The sequence below is a fragment of the Asterias amurensis genome, chromosome 1 (assembly GCF_032118995.1).
Source record: "Asterias amurensis chromosome 1, ASM3211899v1".
NCBI lineage: Eukaryota > Metazoa > Echinodermata > Asteroidea > Forcipulatida > Asteriidae > Asterias > Asterias amurensis.
In genome coordinates this window covers 18,630,001-18,644,416 of record NC_092648.1, presented here as the reverse complement: position 1 = coordinate 18,644,416, position 14,416 = coordinate 18,630,001, and the positions used below count along the sequence as shown (strand labels likewise).

The 14,416-nt window shown below is 38.2% G+C and overlaps 1 protein-coding gene across 2 annotated transcripts in view; it reads left to right on the top strand.

The window, feature by feature from the left end:
• The window catches only part of LOC139948696 (fasciculation and elongation protein zeta-2-like), a 56,497-nt gene that overhangs the window by 17,550 nt on the left and 24,531 nt on the right, over positions 1–14,416 (top strand). For both annotated transcript variants that reach the window (XM_071946957.1, XM_071946965.1), the window contains exon 4: positions 25–148. In XM_071946957.1, the coding sequence (XP_071803058.1) occupies positions 25–148 (124 nt within the window). The remainder of the gene's footprint in view (positions 1–24; positions 149–14,416) is intronic.

Genomic DNA, 14,416 nt, shown 5'->3' with positions numbered 1-14,416 from the left:
TCTCTTCTCTTTGTACCACTACAGTCGGATTCTTCACCTGATGACCAAGTCGACGAGGACTCATTATCAAACATCTCCCGTGAGTTACAAGCTCTTAGAGAGCGCTCCATCACCACCAGCAGCTACGAGGAAAGCCAGCTTGCCCAAGGTGCGATTGTGTTCACGTTTTGATTTAATCTCTTGGTCCATGTTTTGTTTTCCCTGCTCTAAATTTTCGCTCGGAACACAAAATAAACAACAGTGACGCATTTTCCCTTGTCTGCAGGAAAGTTTGCTCTTCACCCCCTGGAGGAAATGTCTTTGAGATTGTTTTAGTGTTTGGGAAGGCATTTATGAAAGGTCAAATAAACTGGATGCTGTTAAGTTTTTGTTGACTTACAACAGAGGAGAAAGACTCAAGTGGAAGACAAATAATTTCCTTTTGGGATGAAAACAATTCCTTGATCGCTTAATTTTTTGTGTTTGTTCTTAATTGTCGTGCATACACTCGTACACTGTGTATGGGGTGTTTGTTGTTGCATTGCCACGAGGCTATGGCGCGGTTTTATCAGACTATGAGAGAGATGTAATGTGGTAGAATTTGATAATGCATATACGTCGGAATGCTATAGGCACAGAGCGGCCTCTTCAGAAACACACAAGGGTGTGTGATTATTAATGAGGAAGTCTGCTAATCGGGTATGGGTATTTTTCAAATACAAGACTTGCTCAGTACTACATTGTAAATGTAGATCAAATGCAAAGTGCAATTTCATATTTCAGCTTTGAAGTCTTGACTACGCCCCTCTACAAAGACCATGTCCTTGGAATGTTTTTTATTTGGTTTTTATCTTTGGTTTTTGTGCAATTTTGGACATTCTAAATGGTTTTATCTTCATGAATTACTGTGAATTTGATTTGAAGGTAAACAAAAAGTAATGATAAGAATAATGTTATTAAGACCAATCTATGACCATACCTTTAAAACAAAGTCACCGTACTGTATGTTTTCCTATTTCTCTTTGTTCAAATTGTTTGTTGCAAAAGTAAAGCATACATTAACTTGTATGTGCACAGAATTATTAGCATGTTTGACCCCTGGCCTTTTGATTTCATTGGGGTCAAGCAGTTGTTATTTTAGGCCACAAATGGAAGGCTTCATAATATACAAATATCCAACACAATAATTGTAATTTTTTCTTCTTTTAAGCATAATGAGAAAAGCTGCTACTCTGATTTGTTATCCTAACCCTGCCCTACATTGATGAAAATCCACTCTAAGATTAAATTTCTACGTGGCTACAATTCCTCAGTGACCCTCAGCTTAACGCACCATTATTCATTCTGAAGTAAATTTGCAAGGGCAACTACCTCAGCCTGAAACATAAATACTAAATAATAAGCTAGCCCTTTGCTCAATGAAGATGTTCTCTAACGCTGTCAGTAATCGCTACTGTAGGCTTGGACTCCCCGTCAGGAACTCAGTTCCCGGGAGGTAAATCTTAGTCGTCAGCGGTACCATTTTGAACTGTTTCCCTCGCTGAGCATGACTGAGCTCAGTGGTGTGTGTACAGCATTTCTGACCAGGGCCTAGTTTCATGGCTCTGCTTACTGTAAGAAAAGAATCGGCGCTTGCTGAAGCAGGGAATTTTTTGTTTCTGCGTACAACAAGATACTTAGCATTCTTCACTTGCACAGCTAGCGCAAAAATTTGGTGCTTGCCCTGCAAATGGAGAATGGTGATCGTAAGCGCAGAATCCGAAGCTAAGCAGAGCCATGAAGTTCGGCCCCTGGATGCTCATCTAGCCCAGTCGCATTAAGTCAGTGAGACAAGCTGAACTGGTGGTAATAACGGAAACATTGCTTGAACGGAAACATTGCTTGTACATTAGGATAGGGTTTTTGTTGATCCAGGTTGTCACGTTTCGCTTGGTAAAACAAGCCTCGTGGGGGAATGTGTTGGACCTCCCAGCTTCAATATTTCATGTTTGTCTGGGTTGTAGAGTGTGCATACAGAAAATGGTCTTTTAATGGGCATCGAAGAAGTGTCTCAAACAAAAAATGTGTTGGGTGCTGAACAAAGAAAATTTACTTAAGTGGAATTTGAACCAACGTGCCAGCGCTCTCCAAACTGAGCTTCGTGTATCTAGCCCTTTGTTGGCGGTCTTCCTATTTCGTCAATATATTTGTTGGGGTGCCAGTCAGAGGTCATACAACCATTTATTGCTGTGTAGCCAGGGATCACACCAAAGTTTATGATACAACCTGGGATGCGGCAGCCAGGGGATCACCTTGGTGTTTAATTAAAACCCAGATGTTGTGTTTTTAATGTTTTGTTTGTTTGGGTTTGACTTGGTCATAGAGCTTAGGCCAAGTTCACAATTTTCCCAAACACATGGTATTAATTTCTCCTGTCCGTAGGAGGTGTTGCTGAGTGAGTGGAAGGCTTTTTGGTTTGTACTTTTCATGCTGTTTGTTGACATGGACCCCTGGTACATCAGCTCTTGGTTAAAAGGTATCATTGATTTTTAAGAAGGCGTCGATGGCACGCTGCCGTTAAATCAACGAAAGAACATTTGAAAACATCAGAAAAGATTTATGCGAATATAAAGATACACCTTTCTCAGAATAGCTGTTAACCTGTCGAGGTAATTTTGACTTTAAAACTCCATTTGCCAAGAAGAAATGACTGTTAAAACTCTGCGAATCAATTTTGTGCAAAGTGAGTCAAGTGTCACAATTTCATGCATGGTATCCCAGGCATGTGACACCAGAGCCTGTCTGTAAGTAAAAAAAATGGTTAATGACAAGTCAACATCCTCCCCTCAGCCAGGCCCCCACTTTGTCTGATGACGATCCAAGTCTATCAGTAATATTGTAGATGACACATACAGAGAGCATCACTCAGTTACCCACAGATGTAACTCCACAGATGTAACTCTACAGCTAGGGTAGGGATCCCTAACAATGATTCATGCTATGTTTGTGAAGTCTCTGCATAGCTGACAACGCCTTATAGTCCGCCTCATCCTCGTTCCTGTAGTCGAGAGATAGTCCGCCTCGTCCTCGTTCCTGTAGTCGAGAGATGATTGCAGATGACTGGAACGAGTTTGGGTTTCAGCATGACCATGGTGTGACGCGGTGCACTCTGATGCAGAGTGAAGGGAACCGTCTCTGTGATGCACTGCTGTCTGTGGAAAGCCTTGGCACCCGTGTGATTAAGGACTGGTTGGCTCTCATTATCGAAGAGGCTCTGCCTCCTCTTGATCCAGCTCCTCCCCTCTTCAAGGAGGTATTGCAAGTTCGCTCAATTATCTCTCCTGGTGATTCTCTCCCAAAGTACAGCAATAAGAAAGAATGTGTTTACCTTTTCTCTGCCGGGTAGCAATTTAGCAGGTTATGGTCATTTTGTTTTAGTATTTTACTGTTTGCTGTGCCTTCTCCCATGTACAAGTCTTCAATCATTTCCAAGTTACAAGCATATATATATATAAACATAATATATTTGCAGTGACACCATGTTGATGTGAGTGATTGGTTTTTCTGAGAAGAACTGATGGACTCATCAACGTTTCAGACAGTTTTCTCTTTTCTCTGTCTTTTTATTTTTATTTTTATGCAAGTCGCCAGACACATAAGGCCTGAAGGCAACTTTAATGTGTGGGCTACAATTATTTTTGTCCAGAGGCCGTTGCCACCTACTCCTAGGGCTGAAACAGGTATACCCCTTTTACTGTACGGATGTAGGCTTGGGATCATCAGTCCGAAGCCTGGGCGGTAGAGCAGAAAGCCCTACCTCCCCAATTTTATGTAGCAAGTGTCACGATCGGGATTCGAACCCACACTCTGCTGATCAAACACCAGAGCTTGAATTCGGTGCTCTTAATCGCGTGGCCATGACACGCCACATGTCATGAGACTGTTGGTTATTATGCATGCTCCACATTGCTTTTTATTGTGAGACTATCCCTAATATTTCCTGAACAAGTTTAAGCTAAACCCCTCCATGAAACTAGGCTTTCTGCTTCTCCTCTCACCTTAAACGCTTGCTTTGCTGAGTGAGATGTGGAAATATGAGCCATTCCAACAGCTTTATTCCACGTACTGCATCTCTTTGGAACTCCTTGCCTGGTGCATGTTTCTCTTCATCCTACAATCAAGACTGTTTTAAGAGGAATATCAATTCCTACCTTCAGCTCCCCTGAGTTATTTTCATCTTTAGAATTTTTACTAAGAATGGTTTTACTGTGCGGCGAACTTGCACTAACAAAATGTATTAATAATAAAAAATCCGAAATTGTGTCAGGATGAATGAAATAAATATAAACTTAGATCTGTTTCATGGAAATCAATCTTCACTCACTAAAACGCTTCAAATTATAGTAGGCTCAAGTCCTTGTTTACAATTTATACAATACAGACCCTATCGATGCAAAGATGAACACAACTCTACAAAAAAACATCTTCATGTCTAGCTCACTGTAAAAAACATGACTATGTAGGATGAATATATGTACTAAAAATAGAATGTAGAAAAAAACCTTCAAATATTAATGAATGATGGGGGAAGTTAGGTGTGGGGAGACGCTGATCAAACTATTCTCACCGATGCTCGTTTCAATTGGCAAATTATGTTGACATTCCCTGCCATAAATGTCACATTTGTCAGAAAATATTTGCACCTGCCCACTCCATGATGACATCTTTTTGAATGTACTATGTTGTGAGTGGCCATTACTAATGAGTGAGGTAGAATACGCTGTGAAATGGACTCGATGATGTAGGGCCTACGTTGTAGATTTCAACAACGTACAGTGTAATAAAGACTGAACAAATGGTCTGCTCTGTGCTATAAGGTCGTTAATTGCAATTTCACATCTGTAGTGATCAAAAGGGCGTGACATAAAAAATGCGTATAAATTTGACAAATTTAATCAAAATATGCATTAATATTTTTTCATAATAGGCATCTGAAAGCACACAATTCTATGCAAAAAATAAGTTTTTCCCCCTCATTATTTTCTTGCAACTTCATGACCAATTGGGCCTAAATTTTCACAGGTTTATTAATTTTTGCATATGTTTGCATACCAAGTGATGAGGAATGGATACTGGTCTTTGACAAAACATTTTTTACAAAAAATGTACCCTGCCTTTAACATGCCTGGAGTATCATATTTAAGAGGGCAATGCATATTTTCCTTTAGCAAAGGGCACTTCTTGGTAATGTTACTATACCCGTGGCCAAGACCAGGGCGACAGAGGTCATGTCCTTCATGTTATTCCAGGCCTTTAGATATCAAATTTGCTGGTTATTGGTCCAGAAAGGATGCCGACTTTCATCCCACTCTTGTTTGGCATTTTAAGAAACATGAAACTGCAAACAAATTTTGTTTCCACTTATTTATTTGCTGTTGAAAATTAGCCTTTTTTCTTTTTCTTCTTCTTCTTTTTTTACTGATCTCTTATCAACATGTTTTTAAAAATAATTTCTCTTGAAAATGAACTGCCTTTAATGAAAATACTCAAGTATTTAAAAAAAAGGGGGGAAAAAAGATAAATCCAGTGATGTCAATTAGCTTTAATTAAAAGAATGCCCTCCCAACCCTGGCATTTACATCTCCGAGTAACATTAAAACCATCCGTGCATAAGATTACTGTTGATAAACTGTTATCAAGGAAATCATAAAAACGATCGGCTCCTCAAAGCTCCCTCTTAACGCAGCCATTTCTTTACCTTTTTCCACCCACACATTTTCCCTACTTTATCTGATTGTTTATTGTAAAAACCTCTGACGGCATTTTATGTTAGTAGTAAGAAAATCTGTGATATTAACTTTCGAAGGAGAGAAGTTCAAAGTCCCAGTTGAGTTTCTTTTTTTTTTTTAGGCATTGGGGATTTCTTCTGTTTCCTATTTCATACTTCTTTGCGGGGCAGATAAAACATTTTTTTATAAAACACTGAGAAATTGTCAACATACATGCACTTTAAAAGTACTTTTATTAGTAGACATGTTTTTGTAAAAGCAGGACCCATTCATGAGGGTGATGTTGTTTCGTTGATAAACTATGGTGGCTCTGAAGGGACATGTAACATATGCCGCAAATATGAGTGCAAAGGTGTGTGATCCCTTTAAAAAATAATTGCAAATATGTGTGCTTACGTATGCAGATTTATTTTCATAACTGAAAATGCATACTTCGCTCATTCAAAGGAAATGCACCCTAGGACCTGTGACTTCTACGCCCCTATAAATTTGTATTTGTAGGGATTTGGTTAAAATGTACTGTGACATTTTGGGATGATGTCATAGTTGTGGACATGCTTTGCGAGGCAATAGACATAATTAAGTTGCACAAGATTTGTCATAATATGAGCGGCTTTCTTCTTGTTAATTTTAGAAGCATTTGTTTTGTAAACATGTTTAGTTTCACAGATGTATTTCTGGTCGGCATGCTGGAAGTCCAACTTGTTCAATGTGTATATTGCACATGTGCATCAACATGAGGGTGTAGAAACTTCTCGTTACATGTATTAGAACATGTTGACTTTAGAATACCATGTACTACCTCATGTGCGTCTATAGTGTCAATATTTCTTCATCAGGGTACTTGGGGAAATTTGTTTACATTATCATCAATCAGTCGGCAGGTGCGTCTGTTGCCGACTTAAATATCCTCTTGGTTTGGTTCTTGTTTGGGCTCAAACATCTACATTATTGCAGTCCAGTTAAGTTCGATTTTTTGAGCGGAATTAATACTCTTCTTAGGTTGTCATGTTTCTGAAACGCACATACTCAAAGATTCCTTATCCAAGTATTTGCCTTAGAGGCAGTGGACGCGTTTGGTAATTACTCAAAATAATTATTAGCATAAAACCTTACTTGGTAATGAGCAATGGAGAGCTGTTGATAGTATAAAACATTGTAAAAAACGGCTCCCTCTGAAGTAACATAGTTTTCGAGAAAGAAATAATTTTCCACGAATTTGATTTTGAGACGTCATAATTAGATTTTGAGGTCTCGAAATTAAGCCTCTGAAAGCAAACAACTTTGTGTGACAAGGGTAATTTTTCTTTAATTATTCTCCTGCAACTTCGATGACCAACTGAGCTCAAATTTTCACAGGTTTGTTATTTTATGCATATGTTGAGACACACCAAGTGAGAAGTCTTGTCTTATTTAATTACCAATAGTGTCCAGTGTCTTTAAGATTCCTTGTCCAAGTATTTGCCTTTTAAACAATCCATGTTAGTATAAATCTGATGGAAGCTTCCTTCCTGCGCCCAGACAATTCCAGGTATTGAGAAATATGTGTAAGCGTTTAAGGCTGAGAATTGTCTGCGACGCTGTTGAATTAAAGCCTGCTATGACGCACATTGCACTCTGGCTAATAAGAGTATACTGTAGACCAAAAAGCCAGGTCAGTAGCAAGACGTAAATATGAATGCAGTTACTCTGTGCACTCGTCTTAAGACCTGACTCAGGACAGACTGCTCGGGAAGATTTTCCTACGTAGATTTTTTTGAGGCAATCAAATATTCATGATCTTCCCTCCCAGTAGGCATACGGCGAACCTATACGGCCCTGCAGCTGCAGTGTACACATGTATACTTTGACTTTTATTGAAAAGCAGGTAGCATGAGGAAAAACACCAAGACAGGGTTTTATTTTTCAAGGGGGGCTCTACTGTCGGCTCTGTTTATTTTCTACGTGTTAGTGCGTGAAGTGGGGTAGGATGTTAGCAGACAAAAGTGTAGAACGTGTTTTACTGGGCACTTTGAGGGTCACTTTAAATTCCTCCAACGCGACTCATTTTAAAGGGATTTCAGGGTGTGTTTTCGAACTTGCATATTCTGCTAGTTATCAAGAAAATATCCACAAATGATTCTTTTATTTCTTAGTGTGTGCTCACATTTTTATGAAATTGAAAACTGTGTATATATATTAGAACATTTTTTTTTTTTTTCTATCAATTTTAGCCTCAAAATATTCAATTTATAATTTTGGTAATCTTCTATAATCCAGAGGGCTGTCTGGGTGTCTTATGGACACCCTGTTTTTTAAATCTGGACAACCTATTTATCTGTCATTTACATTTATGTATTGCAAGTGAACAATCTGGACACTTATTTATTAAATTTCCAGCAAATTTTGACAGCCTTTTACCAAATCCTGGCTTATATACATTGCCTACAGTCCACTGCTTAATAATTTTGCCATGGGAATTTGATTGTTTGCCAAGGAATGACAGCTCCTCTCAGGAATAAGAATAAAAACAGGTTTCGTCTCAGCGCCTACACATTAGCAATTCAAGAAGTGAAAGCTGCACTCATGCACTGGTTTCTAAAACGCTATAATTCCTTCAGATCCCACGGGCCTCATAATCTCTTACACGTCAACAGGGGCGCAAGGCGTGCTCAAAATATTTCAGACTGCCACAGTTTCTCTCTCTGTCTGGCTAAGGCAGTGCCACCCTTAAAAAACACCTCCTTGTTAACCCATTTATAAATTATAACTGCCTTATGTTGTGAGATTTTATGCATGGATGGCATTGGAATTTTTTTAATGTGCTTCACAAAATTAACATCTCTTAAATCGTTGCTAGGAAGGGTATCTAAAAAAAAAATATCCCTGCGGTCTCACCACTACTCACACTTTTAATGACACAATCGTCATAATGGCTCCTCGGTCATCAGAAATAAATCTGCCCGTCACAACGAACATGGCAGAAAAAGACTTTTATAATTTTATTTTGTAAACCTACATGTATGGTGTTCAAGTCAACAGTCGTAAAGTGTCACTGAATTCGACAGCGCCATCATTCATTAACCAAAACATAGAATTTGAACTGCCTCAAGCCACCGGGCTAGCTCAGTGGTCTAGTGGTAAGACATCTGTTCTAGCAATGCAATGTTGTGGGTTCAAATCCCGCCTGAAATCATATTTTCACTGAACCAATAAAACTGTCCAAAAAACCAAAGGTACACTTTGCCCTTTAAATATTGCAAGTTGTTTACGAAAAGGAATTCAAGATGCTTTCATTCTTTCACTCCAGAACATTTTCACTTTAAGCTGTCTGGCAGATATTCATGAATGTGTTATAATCGGATGTTGACCACTAATGGTGCAGTCTGACTTCCAAGGCTCTATATTCATACACATGTTCATGTACCTTGATGAATTACAATGTACTGGACACCTTTGGTGATTGTCAAAAACCAGTATTTTCACTTGGTGTATCCCAAGATATATAATGCATTAAATAACAAACCTGTGAAAATGTTCACTCAATTGGCCATCGAAATTGCAAGAGAATAATGAAAGAAAAAACACCCTTGTTGCACAAATTGGTGTGCTATTACATTGCTGGTATGGACTATGCAATGTTTTTTTTTTTACAAAAGGGGTGGCCATGTGCATTCCAGGGCAGTTTCTGGCAGGCAAGATACTGCATTGGCCATGTACTTGTTTATGAGACAATTTACACATTGTATCCAAATGACCTTATAAAATCACAAACTAAAAAGAAAATGTAAAACAGTGGTACTACTTTTGAGTTGTGGCCCCATTCTTCATATCAAAAGTTGATAAAGATCATTTAGTGCAATCTCCCTAAAATGTAAGATTGACTTTTTTTTCCATTTAGATGTGTACATCATATCATGCCTGCAGTAATCCAGGCTGTGTGGCCCTTTTGTAAACAAGTGATACATGATACAACAACAACAACAACAACAACAACAACACAGACAACAACATCAAAAATAACAGAACTTTAGACACCATACAGATTTGAAGAACACATAATCAGGTTCACTACATGTATTTCTCAACGTAGGCCCAGTAAAAAAGCAGTCTCAAATATACATGCCTGGGGGGACATGTTTTGTTCTGTCCCTTTTCCCTGTACTCTACACTTCCTATAGACTTTGTACTTGAATTTCCCTGTGGAGCACCCCAGTCCTTAGATTTTCCCTAAAGGAGACCTTTTATTTTGACATCATTTACAGCCATACATGCAGTACATTTTTTATAATAAAAAGAAATCATTTTTATGTTTTGCGGGTCTGGATGCCTTTTTTGTTGGGTCTTTGCAAGTCTTTTTCTCGTACTTAGATCAAAATGCTGTTTGATTCAATTATTGAGTGCAAACATGTAGCTATTTCCACTTAATTATTTAAGATTAACATGCCAGGAAAAGGTGAAAATTCTGATCAATCTAGCCATCTCCCAAAAGCTAGCTGCTGAAGTTTAGAGTGGAAAGGGTTTAGGAGACTTTTTGCGTGACACAAAACACAAATTCCACAGATTAACATTAAACTTACACAGTGTAAAGATAATGATGGTAGAAAACTTCTTCTAAAATGTTACTTAAGGGGGTGCTGTAGTTTTTGAGAAATGAGTAAAAACAATTTCCCAAAAATAATTTTTGTCTCGGGAGACGATAAGTATTTAAGCATGTACGGAATTATGCGACTCTCCTAAAAACATTGCTCTGTGATTTTTACATTTTCCAAAATAAACTTGACGACTAATGACGCTGAAACTTTTTTAGGTATTAAATTCAACAACTTCATTCACAGTGAGTAAGGGTTAATGCCATGGCCAAAAATTTGATCTACAAAAGGAACCAAAACCCTTTAAATGTAGAAATCTTGACAGTCAGTGAATTTCAGGGAACGTGTGACTAGAATGACCTGATTATAGAATGCAGAGTCTACTTTGCAAACCTGGTCTGCTGTTATGTGGCAATTGGATACCCCAGGGTAGATTGAGGTTATGGCAACCTCATAGTGATTCAGTTTGTCTTAGCATTTTAATTAACTTACTTCATTATATTTATTTACTCCCTCTCTCTCACTCCAGTCACAGGGTTTACCACTGAGATAATGTCATTACTATTGATAATTTTTTTTTAAGACAACAGAGGCGTTAATTAAGTTAAGAATCAATGTGAAAGTTTATGCAAATATTGTTCAGAATTGAAGCATGTTCTGAATAGGCCTATATGTACAGTAGATGTATGCATAGTAAAAGTAATGTATGTTGATACTACGGATAGCATTAATATTCATTTATGCAAATAAGTTTGACCTAAATTACATATGCAACATTTTGCCTTGGGAAATCGTTTGATTCTTTTCTTGAAATCGCTTGACCCAAGTTTTGTGCCTAAAGGGAAGGTATTTGTTTGGTAATCGCTCTTAAAGGAACACGTTGCCTTGGATCGGACGAGTTGGTCAAAACAAAAGCGTTTGTAACCGTTTTTTATAAAATGCATATGGTTGGAAAGATGTTTTAAAAGTAGAATACAATGATCCACACAAGTTTGCCTCGAAATTGCGTGGTTTTCCTTCTACTGTGTGAACTAACATGGTCGGCCATTTATGGGAGTCAAAATTTTGACCCCCATAAATGGCCGACGTGTTAGTCGACGAGGTAAAAGGAAAACCACGCAATTTCGAGGCATGTTTGTGTGGATCATTGTATTCTACTTTTACAACATCTTTCTACCCATATGCATTTTATAAAAAACGGTTACGAACGCTTTTCAAAGACCAACTCGACCGATCCAAGGCAACGTGTTCCTTTAAAATCTATGGCGATAAAAACTTACTTGGTTAGAAGCCTACAGTTGATAGTTTAAAGCGTTTTGAGAATCATCTCACTTCCAAGTAATGTGGTTGTGGAAAAATATGTCAGTTTCTATCCCCAAATAATTGAATCTGAGAAACATTTCTGTCAGATTGTATAATCCAAATTATGGATTATTCTTCCTGTGAAGACATAACTGCTGCGGATTTTCGGCGATATCTCACGCTACCGCGTTTTGAAATGAAATTTTTATGGGTTAGTTTTATTGTAAATATATCTACATTTTTCTAGAATTAGAACAATCCATAGAGTTATATATAAGAACTAGAGGGCGCACTGGTGATGCTGCTTGCACAAACGCGATGAGACCGCAAGATGACAAGCCCCCCATTCTGTACGCGCGTTGAATATGAAATACACGTTTGAGTTTTTTTTATTGAACGCTCACGGGATGCTGTTTGTTTAACTTACAAAATGGCCCCACAAACACACGATGTGAGATTGCTGTTTTGTCAACTTAGAAAATGGCCGCCTGCGCGCATGCCGGGGCGTGTATATAGGCCAGTGCGCCCTCTAGTTCTTATATATAACTCTATGGAACAATCAAACAGTTTCAAAAACTCAAAGGTATGCCTTCTCTTTAATAAGGTCAGAGGGCCACAGTTCGTTCTCTTATTAACACGTGTGACCTTCGTTGAATGCATTTTTCTCCCCTCTTGTTTTTACTCATCCATAATTTTCTTTTACCCATGCATCGTTTGTATTTATCCGTTGTTAATTTTGATCATTTGATTTTCGTTTTCTTTTTTTGTTTTGCTGTCTGCTGCTAACAGGATCACCAGGTACAATTTGGTTTCCTTTTTTTAATTTTGTCCTTCCGCTAAAAGATTTTGTTCCTTCTGCTTATTATTTTTGTCATCATTTTTGTTTTGTCCTGTGCACGACACACTTTTAATACCTTATCTCTCGTAGGTAGTTTATGGTACATTTAATGTAGCTAGAAATAACAAATATTCATTCATCATATTTTTACTTTGGAGAGGGAGTGACGCAGGTGGATGGAGGGGGGGGGGGGGAGATGTCCCGACAAGAGTGATGTGTTCGATGACATGCAAGTCAACACACACATTAAATCCAAGTTTTTAAGTACGTGCATAGAATGCAGAATAACGGCTTTACACACACAGACACACGCATCCTCACTTGCACACTTTGATTTAGAAACCAAGATGTTCCAGATTCGATTTGACTTTTTAAAAATCAATTGATCTGAGATGCGTCATTTCCAAGTGGAAGAAAGTGTTCTGATTCATATTGCACACACCCACTTGTTTACAGAAATGGAGCTATATTCCACATTGCTCATTCGAATCGCGTCATGCTCATTCAAATTGCGGTCATGTTGTTTGTTTCTCAATATGATCTATTCAGGTTTTAAAAGGGAGGCTGAAGAGAATTTAGTGTGGTCAGGGAAAATATATAACACTCTATATTTTAAGAGATACGGATCATGCTGAAATTACAAAAAAATAGCTAAGCACAATGAAATTATGCACACCAGAGTAAAGCCCGGTTCATACTTTCTGCGAATGCGATATTCGCAGGAGAGTTGAGCACAACCCAACCCCTGAAAATTATTCTTTGAGAATTTGTGACGTCAGCATTCATATCGCATTTGCAGGAAGTATGAACCGTCCTTATGATTATAGTCGGAATACTGTGTCAATGCACCATCCGTGGCTGGTATCCTGTTCATTTTAGCAGAAAATTGTTGATGCATCATTTTCTGCTTAAGCAGCTCTATGAAATAGGGCCCTGAAGCAAAGGGAAAGTCACACTGACAAGCCTAGTAAAGATATAGTAGCATCAAAGAAGTCAAGACAGTGAACTTGACAATGATCACTTATCAATAATATGCAAATCAACAGCGCTCAGCAGAATGTGTGGAGAAAATTCACTCCCTTTGTCGAATTATACAATTCATTTGTTGATTTGTTCAATTCATTTGTTTCTTAGATTCAGCAACTGGCTTACAGTACATGGTTTAAGTTCACATTGAGTTACAGTGGTTAACGGTGAATCTATCACTTGGCCTGAGAATGAAATTACCATCGACAGTCTGCGCTCATGAAATCCCTCTGAAAGGAACCAATCACCAATTTAATTGAGTGTCCACTAGAATCTATCTCATTATGTTTGCAGAAACGAAACCATGCAAGGAAATTTGATTCATAGGAAAACCGTCTGAACTATATGCGGCGTACACTGTGTTGACTTTGGCGTCGGGTCCTCAGTCCGCGCAAAGAAGAGAAAAAAAACGTATCAATTGTTGTCTTCTATCGCACTCTCCTTTGAAGTCAGAGCAATTGGATCAACATTCGGAACAAATTCTCCAAAGGCAATTTTGAAATCTCAAAAGATTTTCTAGAGTTTTGACTTTTTTACCTCGTAAGGCTGATAATAAATTGTACTCTTCCAAATCATCATACATGTGTAGACTTTGTTAAGGTGCATTTTGGTGTCAAATCCCACAAATGGTGCAGAGAGTACACCTGCTTGCAGTGAAAACAGAAGATACCAATAATGCATTTGTACTTTTTGCGCAGGAACTTGGACCTCCATCTCCCTTTCAACATAGTTTTATTTTGCCAGGCCTACAGTAATAAACAAATAAAGTGCGTCACCAATAGGGATGTGTCATGGAGCTTGGGGGTAGTGAGCTTCCATTTAAGTTTTTCCATCTTCTTGATCATTGTACATAAGTTTTAACTAGGAATTATATTTTTATGTAGACTTATATAAAAGGGCGCGCCTTTTTATGTTTGTGTCTTCCTACATGT